General features: G+C 39.2%; 1 protein-coding gene across 6 annotated transcripts in view; it reads left to right on the top strand.

Annotated features, from left to right (window-relative positions):
- The window catches only part of MICAL2 (microtubule associated monooxygenase, calponin and LIM domain containing 2), a 120,942-nt gene that overhangs the window by 61,210 nt on the left and 46,993 nt on the right, over nt 1-12,739 (top strand). For all 6 annotated transcript variants that reach the window (XM_042813756.1, XM_042813753.1, XM_042813755.1 and 3 more), the window contains exons 17-19: nt 9,174-9,360; nt 11,198-11,286; nt 11,517-11,616. In XM_042813756.1, coding sequence (XP_042669690.1) covers nt 9,174-9,360; nt 11,198-11,286; nt 11,517-11,616 — 376 coding nt within the window. The remainder of the gene's footprint in view (nt 1-9,173; nt 9,361-11,197; nt 11,287-11,516; nt 11,617-12,739) is intronic.

Raw genomic sequence — 12,739 nt, 5'->3', positions numbered from 1 at the left:
TTTGCTTTTAACCTTTCATTCATCTTGAGTAAATCGGATAAGTCATTTGGACTCCATGAAATTTGGTAAAACCTTCAGTTTAAATATTATTGCATAATTTAATTGAGGTAAAATACAATTGTAACCATAAAGGTGGTCAGAGTACCATAGCATAAGAGAAATGTCTTGGCATGGTTTATTCGTTGTGTTTACAAGTATACACTATTATCTCACTGTTTCTAATGAGTTGGTGAACAGTAGCTCTCAGTCAGTGAAATTTGGCATGTAGCATTTTTTTTTTTAATGCTTTCTTAACTTATTGCCCATTGCAATAATTTTTGTAAGAAAGCTGAGTATAATAATACCATCTGAGATGAAGGTTTTGTCACGACGATTTCAATGGCTCCTCACTATGCAGAATTAGAGAATGGTGCAAAATTGTAGTAATCTTTTTTTCTTGTGCATGACTGTGAAGTTATTCTCTTAACCTGTGCTAATGTCACTCTCTTGGATAACTCTCCTCTGTTTCTGCTCTACACAGAATAAGCTGCCTACTAAAGGCTTATCCCATTCTCAGCCCCCAACTCCCTCTTGCCCTCCACCTCATGATTCAGCTGCTGCCTCTTCTCCGTCATCTGTAGGTTCAGCTTCCCCTGTTCTTCCTTCTAGACAGGTACTCTATTAACAGATTTTTCCTGTAAAATCCAAACTTGTGGTAAGGCTGTTTGAGAAATGGCTTGGATGAAAGGTGCTGCCTTTGCACGGTGGATCTATTCTATAGTTTGTATTTCACATTAGAATTAAACCTCAGTTTTCTTCACCATGGTGAATTCTGCATGTTTGCAAGAGGAAAGTCAACAAATGGTTTGGCTATGAAGCTAAAGAATAGAACAAATAATTGAGAAAGTTCTGGCTTAAATTCTGAATTTTTGGTATTGATGTTTAATTTCAGTGCTCTGTTGTTAGATAATGCCACAGAAATGCTTAATGGAGAGAGAGTTTCACATAGTATATCTGGATGTTAGGGGATTAGTTAGCTGTGCTGGGTGGGTATTTGTCTTTATAAGATTATCAGTTGGGTCTGCAGGGAAGAATCTGGGTGATAATGGTTATTTTAAATAGAGGATGTGTGTTAGGATTGTGTAAGCACGTGTTGATACAATAGACTTCACTGTTTTGCTTGTTTACTTATTTATACTTTAAAACTCACTTCTGCATGTTAATTGCTGGAACTCTGTTCTTTGCAATGCAAGCTTCATGCAGGGGAAACCAGCACGGACTTAATGAAAGCAATTTGGTAACGTGAATAAGAGATATTCAGCTGTTACTGCTTATGCTAGTTTTAAAATGTGCTTTTGTCTGTGGAAGATGAGGTGACGTTGGCTTCCAACTCTTCTGTTTCATAAGTGTTTTAATTGAGGAAAGTTGGATATGTTTCAGCTTTTTAGGGCCAATAAAAGGCTCAGGTTCTCCTTCCTTCACCCTGGTTCTGTAGTGGCAGTCTGGGAACACTGCAACACTGCAGTACTACATGGGAATATTGCATAGGAGTATTGTCTTGATGTGGGACTAAGGGTGAAAACATGATTTTTCTGGAAGCACTGGGAATGACCGCCATGACTCAGAGCAGACACTCTCTGATGGATGTTCAGCAGATTAATTTAGTGGAATTGGTCTATTTTATTTTATTTTATTTTATTTTATTTTATTTTATTTTATTTTGGGGGTATTTTGTTTGTGCTTGTTTGTTTTCCTTCTATATTGTTGATGCTGTTTGAAGTAAGGCTCACAGATGGAGCAGTAACCAGGCAGGTAGGTATTAGGCTGACATGTAGTTTGCAAAGGTACGTTCCCTGGACTAGCTGGAGGGGCATTCAGAAAGCTCCATTTCTCTCTCATTCCCCTGGAAAATACAAGATACACAGCCCTCCAAGGACACTGCAAATCCAGCAGGTGCCTAACTGCTGTAATCCTGTAATCCCCTTCAGCTTCAAAATCATTGCTTTGCCTAGATTCACTCCTTCCTTTCTGTGACCTAAGACATAAAGCATGTGGTGGGTTTTAAGCTATTAAGTAATGCCTTACAAAATATCAGGACCTGTTTGTCATAGGTTTTTGAGTAGTACTGCATTGATGTGAAGAGAGCAAAAAACCAATGTGACCTAGCATTTAGCATATGAGAACTAGGGTCTTAATCATGTGGGAACTCTTCATCAGCAAGAGGGTTTCTTGATGGGATTTAAAATTTTTTCTTCTAAAAAAGCATTTGGCATAAGTGATTGGTTTTGGATGTTTTAATTCAACAGCATTTTGTTTAAAATGCATTCACAAACTTTTATTAGTTATCGCTGTATTTAAATTACGTACCAATAGTTTGTTGTTACATGATTTCAGTTAGTGTGAGTTTACTGTGACTGAAAATTCTCTGTCCAGAGATAATGGGAGGGCAAAGCACAACTGAGACTAGGAAAGCTTGTTTTGTTGTGAGCACAGTAAATACACATTGATCTTATTTGCAGAATTGTTGCTTGCTTAGATAGGATGTTCTTCAGTAGATGCACATGCCAGAGCATCCTGATGCCTAATATGCTGCTCCATGTAGTTGGATAGGCTCAGGTCCTTTTGCATTGCATACAGCCAAATATACTGCACAGCATATCTGAGAACTTTAAGTAGCCTGATAATGAGCAGACTAACATCCTCTTTCCTCTCCTCTGAGGCAGATTCAAATAAACCCCAATACTTAGATATTTCAGTGGGAAAGGTAGTAATTTTAAATAAATAAAAAACATTGTGTTTTTCTGGGGTTGCTAGTAAGCACACGTGGGTCATGGACAGGAGTGGAAGAGCCATGGTGTTGGGCAAGGCTGCAGGCAGGTAAGAGGATGGTGTCTCTGCCTGCTGCAGGCGTGATCAGGAGTCACAGAACAGGTCAGGCTTTGGGTGTGGGGGTAAGGGGACCCTTGATGGTGGGGAGCACAGTGCCAGGGGAGATATGCTATGATCTGCAGCACAGGCACCTTTCAGAGCAGGTTGTACCAGCATACATTAGCTTTACATAAGTAATGCAAATCCTGCCCTGAGGATAGGATGGATTTAATGTCCCTTTGTACTTATGCCCAAGACAGTGTGTTAGTGATAGTGCATGTGGATATGCTCAGATTTTCTTTTCCATCTTGTTTGTGTACTGTGAGGTTAATTCAATCCTGTGATACCTCTGTATTTTTAGACTGCACGCTTTTCAAAACATCAGTTGTACTACATGCTATAAAATGCTGTCTAAATGTGCAGCATTATCTGTCCATACATTAAAAAAATTTATAATATTTCAGTTGCACAACTGCCCTTTAAAGTAGCATGTTTGATAGCTTTATAAACTATATCTGTTGGATATTGGCTGTGTTCATACTGCTTTAAGGGTGGATTTATAGGACTCAGACTGCAATACAAATTCTAAGAGTTACTGTTAGTTAAATCTGAACTTCAGTATAAAAAAGTGTCACAGGATAGAGAGGCCAACAGAAGGAACTGCTATGTGTTCTTGTGTATCAACGTGATCCCAGCAGAACAGAAAATACTGAAATATTTATTTATTAACACTTCATAAGATATGAGCTATGAATATCAGCACCACCACATCCTTTAAATAGTACTGTTGTTTTAATTTCAAGTGAGTATTAAGGCAGGAAAATCCTTGACATCTGCTGAATTTTCATTGGTACAGTATTACCTATAGTGGTATATCTGTTGAAAATAGTGTCTCAGCAGACTTACTGTCTTATTACAAAAGCATACTATTAAGCCTTAGTCCTGAAAGGAGCACTTGAAAGGGAAGTCAGTGGATGCATTCTGCTTCTTCCAGATTCTATTAAACACATTGACCATAACATTTACAATCATTAGAATTCATTAAGGATCAATTTCTGGGTAATAATATGTGCAAGTTGACAGTAATAATCAAAACTCCATTCTAGGTTTAGCCAGCTGTTATTTCTCTTAGGTTGAATATTAACAATATTATGTTACCGACTGGGCTTTGATTTCTCCTGTTTGCTGTTAAAATTTGGGTTGACCTTCAGAACTCTGTATTGATGTGAGCTTTATGTGGGTGTATCCAGGCAGCACATCGTAGGAACTACGAACACATTGCAATCAGCAAGCTTTGCTGCCTGCCAAGTTTGTATCAACTGCTTCCCTTCAGTGACATCTCTAATTATAAGCAGTATTATAAACAGGGCTTGGGTGTTTCCTACACAGAGTAACTTATTATTCAAATGCTGTTTATCTCAGAGGTAAAATATATGTAGCAGATGCAATAAAAAATAAATAAATCACCTCAGAGTAAATAAGTCCAAGAAAATCATTAAGGATTTGTAACAATAAAGGGGAAACGTTTTCTGCTTCCAAGAGCATACAATATTTCCTTTATTTTATGAAAGAGGCTTGTTTAATAATTGGTTGGCTCTGGTGTTGTAAATAATAGCACAGGGAAATACAGGAGGAAGCCTTCTCTTCTCACACTGACAACTAGCCTGATCAACCTGCTACAAAGCTTTGGTAACCTGTCACTGAGAGGTCAGCACTCCTAGTAAGTCACTGCACTTTGAGGATTTTGAAGTGTTTCCTGAATTCACCATGTAAGATAACTCTTCAGATTCTTTTCCAGGACAACGAACTATTTAAAGCTCTAGAAGGAATAACATGCCTGAGTTTTGAGCAATAGCCTTTTGTTATATTGACTGTGGCCTCAGCACTACAAAATTGTGTGCAGCATCGTGCGCATCATTTGTTCTCAAGAGTAGTAAGTGCATAAGTGAAATACAGAGCCTATTGTGTTCATTAGCATCCAAGTTTCTGGGGTAACTTAGTGTGCTGTTGAAGAAAGCTAAGCTGTGTAAGAGCTGACATTATCTAAAGGAGTGTGCCTCTGGTATGCAGATTTGAGGTCAGACCCTTTCTTCTGCAGTGAGTGTTATGAAGGGGAGACATTGTCATCAAAGTTCCTGTTCCTAACCTGAGTGAGGTTTAGAGAAGACACAGGTGGTGGTTGTACTGTTATCACTGATGAATTACAGAGCAGCACTGCGCTTACTCTCCCTTACCTTTGCTGTGGGTTTCTTCTCATGGCAGGTGCTCACGGGGCTGCCCCTATGGATTCTCATCCTGCTGTTTTTATTTCATGTTTGAATAACATTTGAAAGGTGCAATACTGAGGCTGTTGCAAATTCATCTCCTCTTACTTACCCGCCTTCCTAATTGGGTAAGGAGAACCAATAGTGATCTTTTCCCCGTAATGTGTCCTTGTTAACCAGACTCTCTAAAGGGAGTCCTCAAATCTATTTGTGTCCTGCTCTCCTTCCTGGTCAGCAGCCACAATTTTGTGTTGGTGGTGGTTGATTATGAGACAAGAGTGGCCAGCAGTCTTTTGGTTGCTAGATCAGATGGAAATCCCATTTGTTTTGACGTGGGATATGAACTTCACTACACAAATGTTTTCTTTTAATAACGCTTTTTAAAGTATGTATAAACATGTAATTTCCTTGTTTTGACTCCCTTAATAGTCGCACAAATTGCTCCAAAGGGTGGAGAACAGAAATCAACCCACCTGATGAATTGCAAGGTGTAGTTCAGGCTGAGGGATGCTCTTCCTGAAATTCAAGTACTTGCGCTTTAGGCATAGCATTATTGTTTAAATGGTTGCTCCAACACTTTGTTATTTCAAGTTAAACTGTGTTTCAACAGACTTGGAAAGTTTTTTTTTTTTTTACCCCAAAAATTGCTATTACTCAAAAAAAATCATGCAGATATTAAATAATGCTGTTGTATTTTTTATACTAAACAAAAACAAATGGCAAAGAATGATCTTTTGAATGATCCTTGTTGTCTTTGCATACATAATTTTATGTCTGCCTGGATATTAAGCCAAATTAAGATACAACACTCAAAAGATAAGGGAGACTGTAGGGAGCTGGGCATGTTCTCAAGTTCCTGCACTTGGTTTTTTTTTTTTTTTTTTTTTTTTTTATTAGCAGGAATATTTTTGTTCATCATAATTTTTGAAAAGACACCCAGAATGCAGTGGAGTTGCTTTTAAGCCTGATAGAAATTTAAAACCATTGTGTTTTCCTTCTCTTCAGAGTAACTTGTTGATTTTTTTATTTTTTTTTTTATTATTTACTTATTTAAACCCCACCGTTAGCAAGATATGGTATAATGTCAGTAGAAAATAATTTCACTGAGGAACGAGAGAGTTAAAGTCTGGGCTCAGTGAAGAAGCGAGTGGAAAATAAAGTGCAAGATCAGGCATCTTCTAGGAAGAAAAATATCCTGGCTTCAGAAGAAGAGCATCAGATCCCTGGCCAAATCAGAATGGCTCTTGCAGCCTTTGGGTTTCCAGAGAGGTTATGGGTAAAATCAAAATCACTTAGAGGCAATGTGAATTTGGGTAGCAAACCTTCCTGTCAATCTATGAAGTCTTCACAGTCTGTTCCTCGTGAAGAGAGAACTAGAGTACCTACCTACCCATCTGCCACATCTAAAAGTCATTGGAGAGAGTGAGAAATAAACACAGGCAATGCTCAGAGAGGAATTTGTGCAAGACTTCTAGGAGGTTTTCGTAGAATGTTTCCTGAAATACCAGTTTTGAGGTCAGTGTGAGGTGGTGAAGTTTAGTCACCACCTTCCTTTCTGAATTGTAAAAAAAAAAGTCACAGTGGCAGTGTTGCTTTTTTTTTTCATTTGTTTGTATTTAATTTATCACAACAATCCTTCCCTAGTTCAGCTCAGCTGCCCTGTGCCTTGTGCTGACCCAACAGGAGGCCTTGTGCTGCAGGAGCAGCATTTGCTCAAGCAGCTATTTCTCCATCATCCACAGGGAGAGAAGTGTGTGGTCTGCCTGGGAGCCTCCTGTGGCCACCAGCTGGACTGTGCTGTTCATGCATGAACACGCTTGTGCTCTGCTGTACTTTGTCTCTGCTTTTTCTCAGAGCCTGTCTTTATCATCGCTTTCATTCATTTGCATGTTTTCAAGTCATTCTCATCTTTTTCTCATTAAATTCTCAAGCAACTAAAGCTCTTCCTTCAATTCTTCATCTTTTCCCCTTTTCTGGTTAGATGACTGTAGGAAAGGTCTCACGTGCAATTGGAGCTATGGCTGAAGTTCTTGTCAATCTGTATGTGAATGATCACAGACCCAAGTCGCAAATTCCCCCCCTTGAGCTGGTAAGACTAAACTCGCAAAGAAACAACAACTTTACTTAAAAGCAGTGTTTTCCAGAGTGTCCTCCTGATTTAACACCTTACTTGTGGTGCACCTTAAGCGTTATGAAAGATATTAGCCTAATGCTTACTGAGGAATCGAGTGCACGTTGGCAGTATACGCTAATAATGTGGGTATGCTGGAAGCGTTGCTCAGTGTCTTCTACTTGTACTTTTATTACTTGTCTGCATGAAATAAAACTTCAGGAGGCTTTTATTAAATGTAATTATTGGTACAATTAGTAATAGAAAATGGTTATTAATCAAGGTGGCGTCTAAAGAAAATTTTGGTACAGTACATGTTTATGCAATTATTTTCAACATGCAAATGCTGAATCACCATGCTTCATTTTGAAGAAAGCTATTTTTAAACTCTGACACGATCCTGTTTGAATTCAGAACCAGTCTTTGGACAGAACTACAGGTTCTTTCCCCACTCCCTGTTCTCCACATCCTGTCTCCAGTGCTCAGAGATGTCAGGTATCGGGAAGCTAGGTCTGGGGTGCTGTGGTGTTGATGCTGACTTATTAGCCAGTGCTGAACTCTAATTGCTTCTGCTTCACTGTGACTATCTGACCTGTTCCGTTAACACTCTATTTTTAAAAATGTATTTCTATTCTTTTCTATTTGCATGGTCATTCATCTGGAAGGTTTCATGTGGTTCATAGTCCAAAACGACCCAGCACAGCACAACAGATTACTAACGGCAGATTTTATTTACGATTCTCAGCTGTTAAGCTCAAGAGTGTGATTCATGTCTGTAACAATTGCGACTTAAACTTAATACTGAAAAATTGTTCTGAGGCCTTCTTCTGCTGGCAAGTTAAAGATCAGTTGTGTGGACTGCATGCTGGTGTCTGAACCTGAGTGGGCCCTGCCAGGCCTGCAGCTCCTCTATCTCAAGCATGATACCCTCACATCGTGAGAAGAGGAGGGGGAGATGATAGCAGCTGTAGAAGAGCACAAATGGATGCTCACGTGTGCTGACCTGTAACTAAGAGCAACACAGTGAAGCAAAGAAACCTCTTCATGCCTGCCTCTAATAAGTAAAGGGATGTCTGTTGTTCTATTTATAATTTATTATTCTGTGCCTTTGTATGTAGATACAGAACATAGAGTTTGTGACAATTAGGAAAAAAATGTAGTTAACTGGCCAAATTCAACAAAAAGTTCCAAAATATCTGTGTTGTTAACATGAGTCTTATTTTAAAATCCAATGAATTTAAAGAATGCTGAATGTCCATGGTAGGAATGAAACTGATTTTTAAACAAACCAAGCCCCAGCTTGGGCTGTCTACGCAGGCAGAAATGCGGCTGAGAGGGAAAGAGCATTTGTGGGTGATGTTGATACTGGTGTTTGAACCACCACGTCCAACTGTTGGCTTTTCTTCCTTCAACTTAAAGCACAAGTCTAATTTTCCTTAGCAGTAGGAGCTGCTACAAGCTGAGTATGACCTCAGTACTACTGAGATGAACTTAGTCTTCAGGGTTTGCGTAGCTCCAAATGTGTGCCTGTTGTTCAAAGCTGGCAAGGTCTGCCTTCACCCTCATCTGAGAAACACTGCTATCTGCAGCTATGATTGCAAGTGCCTGAGTCCGCACAGCACAGGGCATTGGGTGCATGGGCCTGATGCTGCCCTTGTACTTGAGCAAACGTGAAGTACCCATGAGCTGAAGGGGGGGAAGCTGGGTGTGAGTCGAGCTGCAGCTCAATCCTTTCGATTTTCATGATGTCTGATTTGAGTTGCTTTTTAAACCTACAGGCTTGCAGCCTATCAGTAATAAAAAAAGCTGACTGATGCATTTTTTTAATTGTGTGTGGAGAAAGGGCTGTATAAAACTTCAAGCAGTTAAAGCAACTGCTTGCTTCAATGAGAATTTATATCTAGGTGTCCTGTAAAGGCTTCATATGTGTTTCTATTTTTATCTTTTAACAGGGATCTCTGCGAAAAGAGTTTCCTCAGTCTATTGGGGGGAGTGACATTTGTTATTTCTGCAAAAAACGGGTATATGTTATGGAGCGGCTGAGTGCAGAAGGCCACTTCTTTCACAGAGAGTGCTTCAAGTGTGAAATATGTTCTACAACTCTCCGATTAGGAATTTATGCCTTTGATGTTGAAGAAGGTAACACAGAAGCTATTTAAGAATATTTATATGTCTGAATATTGATGCTTTTAATAGAACCAGAGAAAAAGACCTTGTAGAGTAGCTCAGTCAGGAGGAGGTCTGCCGAGGATGTTCTTTGTGTCCATGTTGATCTTTGAGTCCTCTCACTTCTTTCAAAAGAAGCCAATTCAGACATATCTTTAAATGAAGAAATCATCACTGGAAAATAAAGCAAGTGACAAAACTACAGTTTGTCCAATCACAGGTCAGAAATGGGGTGGGAATGGAAAGGTGCCTTTTTTCTCTGCCGACAGTACAGAATTATTCTTATCTGACACTGACAACCAGCCTTTAAATAAAATGATCTACAAAGACAAGTCAGAGCAGCGGTAAATTTATATGTGGGGGGTATTCTTTCAAGATGTATTAGCTCATGAGGTGAAAGCAGTAGTACTGGCCAAGCAGCATGCCCTTTATTGCAGCCAGTAGTAGAATGGGATGTTCAGATCTTGGGCTATTGATGCCACCTACAGCCTGAGGCTTGGGGCAAGGGGATTATATGTTGTTTTCTTTGCTTGTTTTTTTTCTGTTCAGATGGAAGTTAGTAAACTATATAAAAATTCTCTTGCTATTTCCAAATGATTTGAGTATATCTGAGTACTGACCTGATCTCCTCTTACATAAGAATTAAAGTCTCAAGGCCAAAGATAGATTTTCTGCAGTCTAGAGAGTCCTCTGCAAAGATTTTTAGCTGATATTTGACTTTCTGCTGCTTGATATATTGCATTTTTTTGTCACTTGTTATTTGTAGAATCTTGTTTTTTTCTGCTATTTATTAATCTTAAACCTGCATGTTAGATTAATTTAAGGCCTTACCTTATTTAATGAATGTGCAAATCTGTATGCTGTAAAAGAAACCCAATCAAAGCACCCCGCTGCAAGGCAACTCCCTACTATCAGTACAAGCTGGAGGATGTAAGGATAGAACACAGCCCCAGCATAAAGGACCTTGGAGTTACTGGTGGATCAGAAGCTGGGTATGAGCCAGCAATGTACCCTTGCAGCCCAAAAAGCCAGCTGTATCCTGTGCTGCATCAAAAGAAACATAGCCAGCAGGGTGAGGGAGGTGATCCTGCCCCTCTGCTTTGCACTGGTGAGGCCTCACTTGGAGTACTGCATCCAGATGTGGAGTCCTCATTACAGGAAAAGCATGGACCTGTAAGAGCATATCCAGAGGAGGGCCACAAAAATGATCCAAGGGTGGAATGCCTCTCAGCCTGTCCTTGTAGGAGAACTGGGGCTGTTTAGCGTGGAGAAGAGAAGGCTCCGGGGAGACCTTGACAGGCTTTCAGTATCTAAAGGGGGGCTGTAAGAAAGAAGGGGACTGACTCTTCATCAGGGTCTGTTGTGACAGGACAAGGGGAAATAAATTTTAAACTTTAAATTAAGTGGAAGGAGATTTAGAGTGAATGTAAGGAAGAAGCTTTTTATGATAAGGATGATAAGGCACTGGAACAGGTTGTCCAAAGAGGTAATGAATGTCCCATACTGGGAAACATCCAAGGTTAGGATGCACGGGGCTCTGAGCAATCTGGTCAAGCTGTAGATGCCCCTTTCTATTGTAGGGGAGTTGGACTAGATTGCCTTTAAGGGTCCCTTCTAACTAAAATGATTTTGTAATTCTGTAAAGCTGTGGGCAATGCAGAACCAGCAGATGATTTCCCATTTCTTTTGCTGCCGAACCATTAATCACCTTGATTTTTTTTTTTTTTTTTTTTTTTGTACACAAAATAGTACAGTTCTCATCAGTAGGTGTAAAGATAAAAGGTCATATAATTTACTTTTTCTTTTCTAGGTAAATTTTACTGTAAACCTCATTTTAGACACTGCAAAATCAGTAATAAACACCGAAAGAGAAGAGCAACATTACAGGTCCAGTGCAAGGTACGTATTGGTTATATCATTAATGCAGAAATTACTGAAGCAGCTTCATCTAGAGCAGAGTATGTGTATGTGTAGTCTGGTTTGCAGTGGAAAAGAGCTCTTCACCTATGAAGTTGAACTTAAGAACAGTTGGTAGTGAATATATATCTAAAAACTTAAAAACTAACAGAAACTGGACTTTATACTTATCTTACAAGTTGCATTTAATAAATGTTAATGCTTTTTATAAGGAGGCAACAGAAGCCTGGAAGAAAGAAGAACTCAGAGCTACAGAGAGCACCACAGACAGCACTTTAACAACTGCTAGCAGTCCAGAGGACAGGTCCCCAGGTATCCTGACTTCCTTCTTTAGGCGCACTCTAAGCTGGCCCATTCGGGTGACAAGGGATCTGCTTGACATTCCCAGACGCCTCTCTAACTGGATGCATGGTTTTCTGCACGCTACCAATGTTCATTTCAGGGACAATGCATATAACTATACCTACTTGTATGAACTCTTGAGCCTTGGTGTGCCATTTCTCTGTGCTCTTCTAGAGGTACTTATTCATATGTACCGGGAAGCAGAGCTATCCCTTGAAAATGTGCTTGAATGGGCAAAAAAATTCTACAGGGTTTAAATTTTTCTATGCGTCTTGCTCAATTGTGCCTTTCAGATTTTCAAAATGAGCAGCCTCACTATTTTCCTGAGGCTTTTTGTTGGTTTTTTTTTATTTGTTTTTTACTTGCAATTTAATGTGAGACTTAAATGAACAATTATATTCCTTCTGATATAAACTAGGTGCAATCAAAATTTTCAGTGTAAAATGTACTGTATGTTGAAATATGAAGGGTGATGTCCAGACACATTTCCAAAACACGGAGACGGATGAAGGATGTTTTGAAATTTTTTTTCTGTTTTGTCCTATTTGGGATCAGACCATTGGGGACAGGTACATTTTAAAAGCCTTCCTCCCCTCTGCTTCGTTGTTGTTGTTGGACAAAGAAAGAGTTTTTGCTCTTTCAGATGTTTGGGGAATATTTATGACAAAGAACTGGGTTTTGAAACCTGAATATGGCGCATCCCTTTTTTTTTTTTCTTGCTTTCATCTTCTCTCTGGGTTAAGAGGTTTATAACTTGCATGACATTTCAAAAAAAAATCATGTGTTAAATTCATATTACTCCTAGTCATGCCTTTTACATTTCATACCCTCTGCTGATAGTGGGTATAATCTGTGATACTAATTTATTTAACATTTTGAAATAAGTCTGAAGAGCAAATCTGAGCTGAGTGACCGCCTGATTGAAAACACACATCAAAGGAAGTAGGAGTATTATTAGATGTGAGTTATTCCTCAATTCAAGGCTTTGTTAGGCAGCTGTTTCAATGAATATTGAGTTGTGGAGCATTCATATGTCACTGAAGTCGCGAGCATTTTGCCTCCAGAGGCACTGGGTCCTATTATGTTTGGAATT

This window comes from Centrocercus urophasianus, unplaced genomic scaffold, assembly GCF_019232065.1.
Source record: "Centrocercus urophasianus isolate 14NV4802_14NV808 unplaced genomic scaffold, USGS_Curo_1.0 seq_14, whole genome shotgun sequence".
Taxonomy (NCBI): Eukaryota; Metazoa; Chordata; class Aves; order Galliformes; family Phasianidae; genus Centrocercus; species Centrocercus urophasianus.
The sequence above is the reverse complement of the archived record's forward strand: the minus strand, read 5'-3'. Positions and strand labels throughout refer to the sequence as shown.